A 16927-nucleotide genomic window follows, 5' to 3' on the forward strand; every position below is an offset into this window, starting at 1 on the left:
AGTATAGGAATACTAATAGTATCCTCAGAACTATTTTTTTTTCCAATAATGTATCGTCAGTAATTGTTACTATCATGCATCATGGTTTACATTATTATCTAGTAATAATAATAATAATTGTGCAGCCATAATATAACGCACCTCATTCACAATAATATACCTCGTATATAACGACTTCCTTGATTTAACTAATTCTTTGTAATCCCTTGGATTTTCCATAAGAATCGATGTAAAATATACCTTTACATTGCGACATTATTATTATTTTTTTTAATTTGGAAAAACACCTCTTTATAAGGAATTCTCTTAACCCAAAACCTTTATATAATGTTCCCACCAATGGTATGACTCTAACTCTACTTATCTCTTATAATGTGATTCATGTCAGGACATGTTTCGACGTACTTTTGTTCGTAGACCAATAATTGGTGTTCGATGGAAAGTAATGTAAAGTTTTGTAAACACTGCTGCTCGTCACTATTGTTAAAGATTCAAGTTGAAATGGCTTAGACACCTTTTTATAACGAAGTTTAGACCAACGTACCTTCAACATAATAAATCTCAGTTCAACGAATTACTTGATATACTACGTATATATATATATATATTTTTTTTTTTTTCGATTTGTTTTATCGAGGTTGCACTGTAGTACGTATGTAAAAGTTAAAACACGCTAATTTGTCTAAGCTACCCTGCAATGCGGCCAAAGTATTTAGAGAGCGACCAACACCAGTACTATGACGATAAACAAATACATGTATATATTTTACAACTACTACAATGAAGTAGGTATCATTTCCTATTAGCTATCTCAAAACTCAAAACCACATTAATACACTTATTTCGCGTATCGCAACACTACACAACTCCAGCCGCAACTGGATTAACTGTCAATTAAAAATGACTCCCCATCGCTCCAACATCCCCGTCACATTCATATAAAACAGCTGTCAGCGCTGTCTGCATGTGATCACAAAACAAATTCTAACTCCATTCCACAGCTACTAAATGCGGTACATTAATGCAATTATGGCTATTATTCCTATTATTCAAGCTTCTTTAAATAAAGAATATTCATAATCTATTCCATGTTCCCGAAACTTCAAAGAATATAAAAAACATTTTTTTTTTTCTACTCTAATAACCCCTTCACTCATCCGCATAATGCATTAGGCGAGTAGGTACAATAATTCAGAACTTAATAGTAGTTCTATTTCATGTAACCATTATTGTGCAATTTCTAATTTACTGGTATTTTTAAACTAGAGAGAATCTTAAATATGTTTCCATAAAGACATACTCACCACCACTGTACTATACTATAGCTTATTATTAAAAGTGAATCACTGTCATTGCTGTAAAAATAATAGAATAATTCTATATACATACATAATTCGGTATCCTTTTTCTCGTTCCAGTGTTACTGACTATAGAAACCACATACCGCATACAGAAACAGCACTCCTGTACCTTACATCCGACCATAACTAGCGACACACTTCCTCGCAATATAATAGTCGGCATCTCAACCTCTTGAATACGTGGTTTTTTGTTTTTCTTCAACAAATTCATTAGACACTAAATTCACCAAACCAAAAGATTGCCTTCTAGGTCGCAAGTGTAGATGCGCGCTTCATTTTAACACAAAGCACAAATTGTTAAAAATATGCCAGACAAGTAGATAGGCACCTTGCACTATACAACATGTATAGTAGACCCCAACATAACGTATCAAACTAATAATTAATCTACATTTAAAACCTTCCTATGCAAAACAATTGCAATTCCCACCGGCATCACTAATAGCTCACTAATAATTATTATTTATAAATTATATAATCCAAAAGCCAAATCCAATCCAAATAAAAACATTTTAACCACACTACTTCGCGGCTCTGCTCGAATACCAGAATAAAATAGTCTGCAGGTATTCCGAACAACTCATCCGCATCGAAATGTATGGGACACTGTTACCCAGATACTTCAACACTTGCAATCAATTAAGGCAAATATAAATATTGTCCACCAAGCACTGCTCAAACCGTGTGTGTCACCCCACCTTAGATTTTACTATTGTTGTTTTGTATATAATACCCAACATCAGTACTATAATGCAGGTACAATTGTCAGCTCACCATCATTTGTAATAATATCGTATCACCCGACAACATCGTAATATTATCCCGTACCAAATGTAATATTAGGTTATCATGTGATCATTACAGTTAGAAAGAGGAACTTTAGACCACTTCCATTTGCAGCAATACTCTAAAAGAAAATAGTGACATTTGAACACTAGTCACCACCTCTGTATAAATACAATAAGGCGGCCCTATTGCCAAAAGTAATTAAAGTGCATCGACACCTAGAAAAGATAAAGCAAAACAAACGTGTCGTCCGCACAGTGCTCTATTATACTTCATACCCACAGGTCTATTGCATCACGTAATATGATGTCCCACTAAACATCTCACCGTCACCGTCCCCTCATGAAACGAACATGCAGCGGCAACTACAATCATTACCGATTTTTTATTTCAACACGGAAATACGGAAGGGGGAATGGGATTGTTAAAATAATCCCACTGCTAACATTGTATCACGCCAGAGGGACCTCCACGCGGCTCCCCCAGATACCATCGTGACAAATTAACACGAACCCACCACGACGGGCCAACCGATCCTATCCCCCCCGCTCATTCTACCATACTCCATCAGTGCCACGCCAGCGCAGGCAGTACACCATTATCATACATTAAAAATAATAAATCACGGATATACGTAAACATATCACTACAATGATTATTAATACGACTATTCCTGCCAGCTAGAGACACTATAGGTATAGCAAGTACAATTTATAATTAGGTACCTACTTACTTGGCGCAAATCGATCGTAAACCGATGTTACCCAGCTATTGTTTTTTCTGTATAGGTCTATATAATTCGCTCCCCGTGCGGCCCCACCATAATCCTTCTAAATTTGTAATTACTCCGTACCCGTAGGTATATGTATATCTTATTAAATGATTTTGTACTTATCTTTATTTATATCCATTTTGCCTCGTCGCCACATGTAGTGTTCACTTATTTGTTATTTATGTCTTCTTGTATGTAAGTTGTTATCGACGTAATATCGGCTCGTTAGCCATAGCTCCACGTCTTTACTCCGCGGCGCTTGCGCAGGGAATCCCTTCCCTCTTGCGCACGGCGGTACGTGTACGCTCGGCTCGAGACGATAGATAATAAACTGCTAGTGTTTCCACATACACTACAATATGTAATATTTAGTTTATTTGTATTTAATTATTTACTTTGTTATTGGGTTAAATAAATAGTCCAAATTACTTGTTACATAATGGTATATTTTTTAATAATTAAAACAACTAATCAATCACATGTAACTAAGGTACTTATAATATGTATACTATGTTACAATGCGCCCGCGCCGACAATTCCACGTTTCGTGCATGGTGCAGTGGTTTTTATACCTCTCTCTTTCACACCTATATACAAACAAGGCGCGGACCGACTTACAAACTTATTTTATTATATAATAGCAAACATTTTGAGATCTTTTGATCATGGTTGTATTTAATTATAATTTTTTTACACAATATTACATCCAAAATGACAATTTTGTTAATTACATAATTGTATTGTAATATCCATAAATTTGACAAGAAATGAAGTTGACAAATAATAAAAATCTCTAAGCGTCTTATAGAATATCAATGTTTATCAATTGTTAAAAACTATTGTCAATATTTCCGAACGATTACTTATATTGGTCTTGTATGGAGCTAATCTATTAATTAAATATGCGATAATATTCTCAATTAACTATAGGTACTGTAAATCTATATTTTGTAGGTGCAAAATTAAATAGTAAAAAAATAATAATTAACCATCGACACAAAAAAAGAGTAACAAAATAAGTAAAAATTTAAGATATTAATTTAAAAAAAAAATAGACACTACTCAAAAACGTACCACGTGTTAGTGATGAGTAGGTATTGTTTTTTAAAAATTTTAATATTAGTTTATTTACTAAACTAATATTAAAATTTTTACATCTTATTTAGCAAAATTCGTAGTACCTACTTTATATTTTGCTAAATAATAATAAACCTAGAGAGCTATGTCATATTGACCAGATTATTCTGAACGTGTTTATCAAAATGTATCTATCCAGTTATTCATTTATTCATTTATTTATTGCTATTACATGTTGTAACAAAATTGGTCTTAATTTACTAAAAGTATAGAATCAAACATGAACCCTGAAAGGGCACAGCAATCACATTAATAAATCTTATATAAACTACATAATTAAATTTTTACATTATATATATGTATCGTTGATTAGTATAAAAAAAAAAAATCATCACTAAATTAAAACAAACAGGCACAAACACAACTAACTTTTTTCCTTGAAAAATTCCTGTAGCGCATAATAACTCTTTGCGATTAAATATTTTTTTAGAGCTATTTTAAACTTTTTAGAATCATCCTCACCTTTTAAGTTAATTGGTATTTTATTGTAAATTTTTATTGACATTGCGTAAGGGCCAGAATGGAATAACTGTTATCTAAGTATATATAGGTGTTTGAAGTAACCTTGTTATATCTAAGGATTTTATTTACTAAATCTATATACAGAACCGATAAACTACAGACAAATCACGAACATCGAATCATTAGAGATATTTTTATATATTTAATTATTTACACCCGATTATTTATTGCTAGTAATTAAAGTTAAATTAAAAAATAAATCACAACAGTTTTGGTCGAATACTGTGTTCCGTTGATATTTACAATATTCAATAATATTCTTATATTAGAAAATAAGTATTTTTTGGGACAATGGCTAAAACAATCTTTTAATTCAATTAAAATAGAAATAAAAAATAATATCAATCTTTATCAATTTACATATCAATAGGTATTTTATTATTATTATATATACATATATAGATTGAAACATGATTACAATGATTATAAAACATAGTACCTATTTTGTTCTGAAATAGAGAATTTAATTTATACCTTATTTATACGTAAATTGTTATGATAATTGTTAATGTAATGTATTAAAATATAATCGGAATAAAATTATACGACCACTTATTAACTCGTCATACATTTTTTTTTATTTACCTCTCATTTCAAATAAAAATACATACAAAAGTTTACAATAATAATTATAATTAAAAAAACATTTTTTTGATCTAATTTTTATAAACAGTATTTGCAATTTGGAAACTACATTAATAGGCTGAGTGTTAATATTTTTCATTACAAGAATATTATTATAAATGAATAGTTGTATACCTAATTGCTTTTTAATATCTTTAATTCTAACTCAAAATATATATAAATTGTAGGATATTCTTAAAGAAATATGGCTAAGTCTACTTAAACCCTCTCGACTACTATCTATTGATTATTTTGTAATAATTTGTTTCTGTTAGATTACTTGCGATAAAATAGTGGGATAGGTCCGCCATTTTCTATACAACAGCGAATTACTTTAACGATTTATTATTATGTTGGTACTTAATTTTTTTCTGAAGTTTCTTTTATTTTACTTATTACCACATTAAAAACAATTTATCAATAAAATAAACTATAAAAGATAACAATTAAAAAGGTAAATGTAGTTACTTAAATAAGTTCTAATCTATTATGGCACGAAGCATTGGCACAATAGTGATTTATGGCACAGATATTCACGTAAACATATAATAAAAATAATACTATATTAGATCAAATAAAAGGCAAAGGCCTTCCATACCTGACTTCCTTTCCTTTAAGTTTTTTAAATATGACTATTCAACGCGACAGTTGTCAATTTAATGTTAGAATAAAAACGTATTGATTATACTTAAATATCACATAATTAAAAGAGAGAAATACCCACGCGTTTCTTTCTGAATCTATCTTTTTCTCGACGTAGGCATAAAGCTGCTCACTTACTGCGCAAGGTGCGTCTACTGCATAAATCAAAAATTAGTTTTACATACCTATATAAAACATGTTTAAGATATAGATATAGATCATTCACATCAAATTTTATACATATCTATACAAAATACGATTTTTGTATGTGTAATTGACAGAGCAAGTGTTTCCAAAAATTATAATTTGTTAGCGAGACGATGACTTTACCCATTCTCATTTAAAAAAAAAATTGTCTACAATGTCTATATAATTTTTTTTTCAATTAATGAAATTAAATATTATACAGGCATAAGCAAATATTTTAAATAGAATCGCACTTAGAGGAACATTGTTTTTTTTTTTAAATTAATTCTCATAGCTTGTGAATTGAATAATCTGTAATATAACAAAGTACTAAGTTGTTTACGATTCTCTTGTCCATTTATCATAGTGTTTTATGGACCGCTCACTAAAAGTATATCTCCTATAATACGCATCAGTAGTTGCAGGAGGGGTAGTTGGAGGGTTGCAGAACTGTCAGGTGGAAAAATTTATTCTGTGGCATCACAATAATCTGTATTTATCTTTAAATAGGCGCCATATGAACATTTCAGTAGGCGCCATGTTTAATTTAATTATATTTTTTTATTTTATAAAGATTTAGCTGTATAGGTAAGTATGAACATCTTGGACACATTGTAAAAACTATTTACTTACTATGATAATATTATATTTTGAAATAGTGTTTATGAAAGTTTTGTAATTTGCATACTGTGTATTATTGTATTTATTTGTAATTTACATACTATATATTGCACCATACCTGGAATAATAATATATACGACCTTAAATAAATAATTATTGTTTCAGACGTATCAAATAATTCACTTGAAGGAATTCTTGACGATATAGAGTAAATTTCAGTTATTTTATTGTTTATAAAAATATTGACAGTTGTGAAAACTTGTTGTTGATGTAATTATAAGTTTAATTATAATGAAAAAAATTATAATTTCAGGAGACGACAAAATTTTTATTACGGGTATGTTTGGGTTGAATCATATAGAAGAAGAAACTATCGTTAGTTAAACAAGCTTATGCATATTTCATTCTAAACATGATATATCTCAAGTTGCTTAAACTACGTGAACATTTCAATTATTTAATGATATTTTAAACATGGCTGTATATTCATAGTTTATGTGCCTAGTTTTTATAAAATAAACACTTCTAGCTGTGCGAACATTGCAGTTGAACATTGGTATACCAAACTTGGCTGTATGCTTATACTTCCTTGGCGTAGTTGCATAAATTATTTAAAAAATCACTCTAAGTGCTTAGGAGGATCTGGTGCGGCCTGCTGCTGTGAAGTGTCCGGTGGCAACAGCGACAACGGTAGCGGCGGTAGGTGCAACGGTAGTGGTAATAACGCACGTGACTGAAAGCTGGCCAGCGAATGCAATAACGCGGCGGAGTGTTCATGTGCCTTGCGTCTCAGTTCTGCGACGCTTGATGAGCGGGCCTCTTCTTTTGGGCAACACGGGCATGGGGCACCCCAACCTATTGGATTATAAATATAGTAAATAAAAAATATTGGATATGATGGTATAAGCATAATTTACAGTACCTACGGCGTCGGTGGTCCAGCGTTTGAGCACACCGCCTTACTCTTAATGTTCGCGGGTTCGATTTCTCGTATAAACATTTGTATTCATGAGTGTTACTGTTTATATCGGTCTGGGTATTTTATATGTATATTATGTATGTATTTACAAAAACAAATATCTGTCTATTTATATTAGTTGTCTCGTACCCACTAATATAAATCAAAGGTATCTATTAATTAATTAACATACCTTTTAATGGGAAGAATGGTTGCGACAAGTGGTTGAGGTGTTGCGACAGATGCGACAAGTGCGGCGGCAGGAACAGCGGGGGCGGGGGCGCGGGCGGCGGCTCCGTCGCGCCCCCGGACGACGATCGGAACGCACCAGTGCTGCAACAAACAGAAAACTCTATTAGATAATGAAACCCTACTACAGTGAAACTTAATAACATAACAATATAACACGACTGTATTCTCAGATAAAATAGAGTCAATTCCCAATGAATCTTATATATATAACATTCTCATGTTTACCTACCATACTTCTCCGAAACCGTTGACTGATTTTTATGCAATTTTGTATGCATATGTAGGTCTCAGAATCGGCTACTATTTTTCTTACCCATAAGTGATAAACGTATTTTTTATTAGATAAGGATTGTCCACTTTACCTAAAATTTTTTTTATTTTTTATAACGGGTCATGACCCCCTTGTCATTGTTTTTGAACATCCTTTTATGTATTCGAACTATTTATTATAAATTTTGTAGTTACTGATATATAGTCATAATATGTTTCCAGCCCTACTCAAGTTACAGCACCATCTGGTTCTGTGGAATCAAAATAAAAATGTTTTATTTAAATCAATTTGTAAGTTGCTCTTCAACACATACATATTGACAGACACTCCGCTTTGATCGGAGCTAACACAGTTTGGGATCAACCAACCGAGACGCGCGGTGTCGCACGTCAAGCAACTCTACTACCATCTTTTATTCGATACTGTCCAAGAAAAACATACTTTAATAGTTTAACTTAGTCAGTTTTTAGGTTCCTTTATATTTTCCACACTGTACTATGCGATGCTGACTAGATGATTAATATTATTATTATTATTTTTAGATACTTGACTATATTTGTCTGTTTGCTAATTTAATCAGATACTTTTCTTATATATACTTTACTTGACGCATTTTATATGGTATTTAAAGGTATTAACTGTATAGTTTAGTATTTCAAAAGCCATTTATTAATATTTCTGAAATACTGTCTGTTATTTGCTTTTTTTATCCTATACACTAACTTTCTAACATATGTTTTATTTAGGTAAACCAAATTATGTTTAATTTGGTCTAAAATACTAATATTATGTAATTTTCTCTTATTTGTGCTATTATAATAGTACATTATATTCATGTCCGTATTGTAATCTGCACCATTTTGGTTACATTATTGAAGTTTTTATAATCCATGATAATGCAATTCCAATATAACTTATTCCACCCCTCTAAGAGTATTAGCTGGAGGAGCGGCAGTGAAAAGTTTTACCTAAAACATGAATTCAGATCAGTTAGCCTATCGTGGCTAATTCACTAGGAATTAATCGCGGTGGTTTCCCCCTGAATTAAGTTACCATTAGAGAAGGTCGTAGTGATAGACAAGTTCCGCACTGAGTATTTGTCTCAAACCTGCTAATGGTTGCAGAATTAAAGAAAATAATATAAATTCATTAAGTTGTTAAGATATTGTTAGTAATTGACCACTTGTCCCCATATCTAATATCCCCATCTCTCCCTCATTACAGAATTAGATGCCACTACGTAGATAAGAATAATAGATTCAAGAGCAATTTATTTGAAAACTACATCAAAACGTAATGCAATCCACAAGGCGAGTATTAGAGTGACTAGTGCAAAATTCAAAAGTACAGCATAGAGTCATAGTGACGGAGCGGGCGCGGGAGCGGGTCGGCAAGAGACGCAGACAATGAAATGAACGGGGCTAGGTGTCGCGTCGCTACGCCATTCCCTCAGTGCATACTTGATGTACCGCGACGAGGCGGCGGCGCGGCACGCAAGGCACAAGCGGCAGCGACTGCATTAAACTACTGTAATAGTTTGAGAATGTTACCGTCAATCAAATAACGCTTAGAACGAAAGAAGGTATGTAATAGTAGACAGTTACTACGATGATATAGGAAATAGTTTTAAAATGTCGTCGGTAATATTGAATGCTTATATTAAAAAAAACCTACAAAATATTTACTACGATGATACATCGTAATCAAAATATTAGCAAGTGAGAGTTATGTACACTAATGTAAGAATTTCTGTACCATGTACAACTGATATGTTATTTATTCATACGTTGATTGTATAAAATACAGTTAAATCACCTTAATTATTATTACCATAATCTTCTACATATAGCAACTGCAATAAGTAGGTATAAACAAAGAGTGCTATGTGAGAAACAAAGCAGTGGGCATAGACAGAATCAATACAGATTTGTTTTTAATATATTCAGAATTTGTCTTATACATTAACAAGCATTTTTTAATTATCTGTAGTTGAGTATTATTAATTAAATACTGTCGGCTTTTACGAATGTGGCAATCAACTGTCACTGTGGCTACCGTATAAGAGCTGATTGGGCAACATTCCAATTTTAAATTCGAAAAATAATAATGTCTCTGATCTTTAGTGACAACTATAAACTTTCGTATAAATGCTACCGCTCATGTTTTACGCCTCAAATTCCCTCTGGCACTCGTTCAATGGAATCAAAGGATTTGCGTTCATTACACGAGGTAATAATTGATGGGTCGCACCGGGCGGCACGCTAGGTCACCGCAGATGTTATGTTACAAACGCTATAGTGGAAACTCTATACCTACTATTTACTTAGGGAAAGTCCCAGGGAATTTTTGAAGGTCTACTTTACACCAAGGATTCAGTTGAAATGTATGGCGATGGAATTTTTATTAGCTTCGGCCTAGTAATTGAGCATTTCCAGTCCCAGGGATATATAATAGATAGATAGATAGATAATTTTTTTATTCAACAATTACAGACACATAACATACATGAGATACAGACAAAATATGAATTAATGAAAGAAATGTAGGTGACTTTATGTGCCGCAAAAGTGAAAAGGCTGCCAACTCAGCATAATGCTACAGATAGATCTGCAGCGCTGATATTCTGTTGGCTCCGTACTTATACTATACTTATTACTAAAAAAATACATAAATATTAAACTTCGAGCTCTTTATTAAAATATATAAAGTATGAATAAACTTGTACTATATGATGGAATCCAACACAGTGATGCCCCACATCAAATATTAAAAGCAAGTGACTAGTCTCTTAAAAATATAATAACTTTACTATGGTAAGACTATATCTATACATATAAATAAAATTGGAGTGTCTGTTTGTAATATTGATATATCCGTTTTTTTCTACATGCATATATACGGTACATATACCAAAATAACATTTTTTACAATTTTTGTCTGTCTGTCTGTTTGTTCCGGCTCTCTTGTTCTTCTCTCCGGCTGGTTTGTTCTCTGAAATGGCTGGACCGATTTTGACGGGACTTTTTTGGGCATGTAGCTGATGTAATAAGGAGTAACTTAGACTACTTTTATTTTAGAAAACTAAAGTTAAATTCCACGCTGACGCAGTCGCGGGAACTAGCTGTTTATAATATATTTCTTTATAGGAACTCAAAAATAAATTAAAAAAATAGGACAGTGTAACGGCAACAGACACTTTAGTAATAATACTATGACTATAAAATTATATTTTGGAGAAATAAATAATGTATTTGAAAGGAAATGACGTTTGGTAATAGTTTTCCCTAAATTATTTCTAAATGTATTTGTATATTATCAAGAGCCAATAAGAGAACCAGGCACATAGAATTTTAAATTAGGTATGTGCATTACAGCGCTAGCGAAAAATGCTTTGGCATGGCGTTACGTCACCCCCACACCTACACACAAAAGATATAGGGTATATAAATACTAGGCATATCTCTAATAATAAACAATAATAAAAAGTTAGTCAATTAATGTGTACTGATACACTACATGCAGATGCAAAATCTCTTTATTCTTGCAATTACAAAAACTAATTACTGTCAGTCTGTCTCGATTTCACGCCAAAACTACTGAACCGATTTTAACGAAATTTGGTACACATATAGTCTAGACTTTGAAGGAAGGATATAGGCTACTTGTTAATGCGATAAAAGGGTTGTAAGGGGTTGAAAGGGGACATGTAAGATTGTACGGAATTGTATCGTCTTTTTGAAATATTGTTAAATATTTTTTCTTTATTTGGTGAAGTTTACTATACCAAGCAGACGTCAGAGAAGTCACGGGCAGAGTTAGTAATTCTATATTTTTACTTGCTGAAATGTAATTGATTAAGATTACACTAGTGCTACGCCAACGTAAACCGTTAGCGCAGGCCGGTGCACCATTACATTATCAACCAAAAGAAAAAAAACTCATTAAGGGATAAATAGAAAATAACTCCGCTATACAAAGTCACTACACGAACGCATGGCGGTCGATGCTGGTCTGTGCCCTGAAATCCCATTATAGCCGTAAGGGTCAAGTTGGCAACTTAGCTCTGGTGTAACGAAGCGGAGCCTTATTAATTGATTTGCTCGGCGACACTCCATCCACTTGGGACGTACAGAAAATGTCCGCCTTACAGCTTTACTATGAATATTCAACTACAGAATTGAATAGCAGAAAGCTTCAACAAAGAGAATTAATATACACTTAATACTGTTAATTATTGTTTTGATTATGACACGACGCCGTTGAAATTGAGTGCTGTTTCTGTTGCGATGTTATTTTATTTATTATTCATTTTGCAAATCCATTTTCTACGTTTGATAACGTTATTGTTAGTAATACATTTTATATAGGTACATGGCGAAATGTAAAACTGACAACTACTATTTTACTAGCTTTAAAAGATATCTAAAAGAAGTTTTAAAAGTACTAATATAAAAAGAAACTGGCAAAGCTACTGTCTGTCTCACTGTCTCACTTGATAAATTGACAGTTTTGCAATTTCGATTCATTATTTACTAGTTATAGAAATAAAAGAACAGAATAGAACTAGTTAGAATAGAACAGAAAGAACATGCAGAAAATGCCGAAAGCCAGTGAGAGCAATAATGATTTACTTTTAAAAGAAAGGAAAAGTATATTGTGATGACAGGAGCGGTGGTGAGAGTAAACACACACAGTAGGGTGTAACTTGTATATTTAACTGTTACATCTTGAATACTCTAGCTTACACTAATTACATAAACTATATATATGAGGTACTGCGTGACCTACGTGTCGTTATACAAAACGTACACTCGCACAATCTTTTACTGAACGTGCTGATTTGCATCACTATACCACACCTCCCCTGAAAAGTAGGGTGTCTATGGTGAGGGTGTCCCCTCCCTCTGAAAGTTTAACATTACAAGGACAATTTTATTATTTAAACACACAAAAAGACAAAAAAAAACAGCATCAAGGATTAATTTAACTTAACAATTTCTCAAGGTATATCATACCTGAGTACAAAAAAAATACAAACTTTTATAAATACATTGTATTATTAATACATATTTGTCATCATCTAACAGATCTTGTTTTCTACTAAACAAGTAGTAAATTAAAATTAGGCCTTTTACTCTATAACAATCTTAAGAAATTTTATGCTTTACATTATTGGCCAATGTGACAATGCTCACTTCATTATCTGTACTTATTGACTTACTATACTTATCTATACATTTTACAGTATACCTACATAATTGTAAAAACTCATCATACTTCTGTATATACCGACAGAACTTATTCACTTGAGACTTATTGTACATATTTTTAATAATTATAACTTCCATAATATTATGATCCTTGCATATCTCTACAAGTTCTCTTAATGATTTATCTACGCCCACCTTTGTTAATAGAGACGTTTGATTTAAATATATTATAGATCCGGATAGAACTACATTGCACGCATTATCATGCATATTATGCATACCTAACACTTTTCCTAATGTCTCCTTATTACAAATATTTAATTTCACACGAAACTGTGATTTTCTGGTAATTTCTACCATCTTTGATGGACTAGATTTTATTTTCACTTGAGAACATTTATGAATTTTTTTAATTGGACCTTGCTTAATAACGCCTGAACAGCATGAGTTTAACTATTTTAACTCATTGGACGTTACAATTAATTTCGATAATTGGTTCGTTGTTCTATTTTTCGAACAATTTACATTTTCCACAATATAATCAGTTTTCCTTTTATTAGGAAAAGTAACATATTTTATACCATTTTCTCTTTTTTGAAAAGGTATACGAACCCTATATATTAAACAGCCCAATTCAAAATTTATAATACCTTTAAATTGTATTAAAAAATCTTCTCCTAATATACCATGGGAACTGCACTGTAATTCTTTAAATACATAAAACTTTTGTCTAAATTGCAGTTTCTGAAATTCAAGATTCAGGTAAACAAATCCCATTGCCTCTAGATTACCACAAACGCCTTTTATTATAGCGTTATCTTTATGGATCTTAATTGAAGGCAAATTTTTTAACCAATCATACTTTAAAACTGACATTGACGCTCCTGAGTCTGCTATCAAAAATATATCATTATTAAAACAATTAAATTTAACTACATTATTTGTGTTAAAAGCTAAAATTTCGGTATTCTTATTTTCATGAACAAAATCTAACGATGTCTTTCTATCGCTATTCCTACTATCAGCTGACGCTTTGACGTAATTCATATGCTTACTATAACAAACTGCGCGACCTTCTTTACTATCCATTATTGTATTTTGCTGACTACGCGCCTTAGTATTATTACGCTTCGCTTGACATTGATTTGTTCTGCGATCAAATTCTCGTGCGTCATAATTTATTTTATTTATTAAACACGTTTGGAAGTTCTTAGGAATGAATTCCTCCTCTTCTTAATCACTACAACATTTGTAGACCGCTAGCACCCTTTTATTCAATCTTTATACTTCCATCTATGGATGCTTCAATCAACTTTAGGCACAGGTATGCGGTGAACCTCAAATTGAGGATATTGGACACCGATGGCCTAGGAACATTAATTTCCACCGTACAATATACTGAGGGTAAATAATTTATACCTCTTTGCTATCTTCAGAGTATAATCTGATCTTGATCCATTTATGCAGCTTCTTTGTCACGGTCGCCATGTGATGACAGGAGCGGTGGTGAGAGTAAACACACACAGTAGGGTGTAACTTGTATATTTAACTGTTACATCTTGAATACTCTAGCTTACACTAATTACATAAACTATATATATGAGGTACTGCGTGACCTACGTGTCGTTATACAAAACGTACACTCGCACAATCTTTTACTGAACGTGCTGATTTGCATCACTATACCACAATATAATATATTTTATTGTATGATTATTATTATTATTGTATGAATATACAATCTGCCCCATCAAATGTACAATTTAGAAGAGAAAAAAATCTTGGAGAAATGGTTTACTTTAATTTGAGTATTCTACTTGGATTGTGGCTTGGAGGGTTTGTCTTATGGGTATATTTTTACGACAAACTGTATTCTGTATGTATATAGATATATTTCTCATACACTTAGCTACAAATCTGTATAGACATACCCTGTATGTATGTAGGTACTTCACCGTATCGGCCAGGCGTGGGTCGTAATGACTGGCTTCAATTATTCATGCAATTAACTGATTATAGCGACTGTGCCCTTCCAACCACCCCGGGCCGCACTACTGTAGAGAACGTACCGACGTTGGGTTTGAATCCATAACTATATCTATTTGTATATGTACTTACTTAGTTATAGGGTTGGATCGATTTGATTATAGAACTGGCTGACTTAACTGTCAAACCTGCAGGTATCATCTCAAAAGTTGACATTGAGACGGCTTCTAGAATTAAATTTATACATTTATATAGTGTAGATATACCTACACTATTTTATTTGATAAATAGGTACTAAATGAAATGTGTAGGTAATCTACTTGATTATACAACAGATTGCGATGATTCTATTTTAGAATAAAGTCCGCATTCGGGCTGACATTATTTTTATTGATTCAATAATTTTATTAACTAAAAAAATTTATATTAATTTCATATAATAACGATTTACTGCTAAATGTCGACTCTTAAATTGCCGAATGCAATTAATTCAAAATAATTAGATCAGTAAAGCCTGTTCATAAACATCTGAAGAAAGCTGCAGCATCAACGAGTAATATGAAACAATAAGTAATAAAAATAAATTATAGAAATTCCTTTAATAATTACAGTCGTACAAAGTCGGGGACGATTACTAATATTATATTGTATATATATCTGTGATAAACAAAACCTTCATTTATTACACTAGACTAGCTTCCCGCTACTACACTAGCTACCCGCCCAGGTTTCGTACGGGTGTACATAATATATGTACCTATAAACCTTCTTCTTGAATCCCTCTAACAAATTCTAAAAACTGCATTAAAATCCCTTGCATAGTTTAAAAGATCATGAGGAACAAAGAAATGGGCAGCAACTTTATTTTATACTATATAAAGCTTAAAGTACTTAGTACTGTCGATGCTTTTAGTATATACATAAACATGATTCTCATAAAATATAAACTGCATCATTCAAATGGAATTTTTATGCTCGATTTTCAATTTATTGTAAAAATTTATTGATGCGCCAGATGAAACACAAGCTGAACGATTCAAAAATTCAGTGCCAGCGCGGAAATAAAGTGAAACACGACAGATGTTTGAAATGTACTGCTTACATTTTATTCAGTAACTATGGTTTATATAATATGTATATTTTACATGATGATTGATATGATTTTTCCTATACGAATTAGGACATAGTTTATAATTCTCTAAGTTTCATGTTATAGTTATACCATATAGTTTCTTCAAGTCCTTTCATGTTTACCTAAATGAGTAGCAAACATTTTTAAATCTATCAACCATGTGACGATCGTAGTGGTCTAGTAGTGAGTTATATGCTATGTTGCCTTTCGATGGTCGTAGATTCGATGCTTAACAAACGATTAGGTTTGAGTGTCATAATGTATATTATGATATAACTCCAGCGTTTCTTCTATATACATTTAGAAAACAAAATGTGAGTATAATTTTTTTATGTAATTGGAATGGCAACCAGATTGATCTACCTGACGGTACAGACGGTGACAGTCATCTATAGACGAAAAGCACTATGGAGAAAACGTGTTGATGTCACGCCTGTGATACCACTGTTGCCATTCCGGAGAATGAA

General features: G+C 32.1%; 1 protein-coding gene across 1 annotated transcript in view; it reads right to left on the bottom strand.

Moving 5' to 3' along the window:
• Window positions 1–6804: 6804 nt before the first annotated feature.
• LOC131851324 (dorsal root ganglia homeobox protein) overlaps window positions 6805–16927 on the bottom strand; it is an 82741-nt gene continuing 72618 nt past the window's right edge. Inside the window, exons 9-10 of the mRNA XM_059201813.1 lie at window positions 7803–7942; window positions 6805–7506 (exon numbers count right to left, since the gene is read on the bottom strand). Of these exons, the coding sequence (XP_059057796.1) occupies window positions 7271–7506; window positions 7803–7942 (376 nt within the window). The 3' untranslated portion in view covers window positions 6805–7270. The remainder of the gene's footprint in view (window positions 7507–7802; window positions 7943–16927) is intronic.

This window comes from Achroia grisella, unplaced genomic scaffold, assembly GCF_030625045.1.
Source record: "Achroia grisella isolate CSIRO2021 unplaced genomic scaffold, CSIRO_AGI_Agris_v1 utg782, whole genome shotgun sequence".
Classification (NCBI taxonomy): domain Eukaryota; kingdom Metazoa; phylum Arthropoda; class Insecta; order Lepidoptera; family Pyralidae; genus Achroia; species Achroia grisella.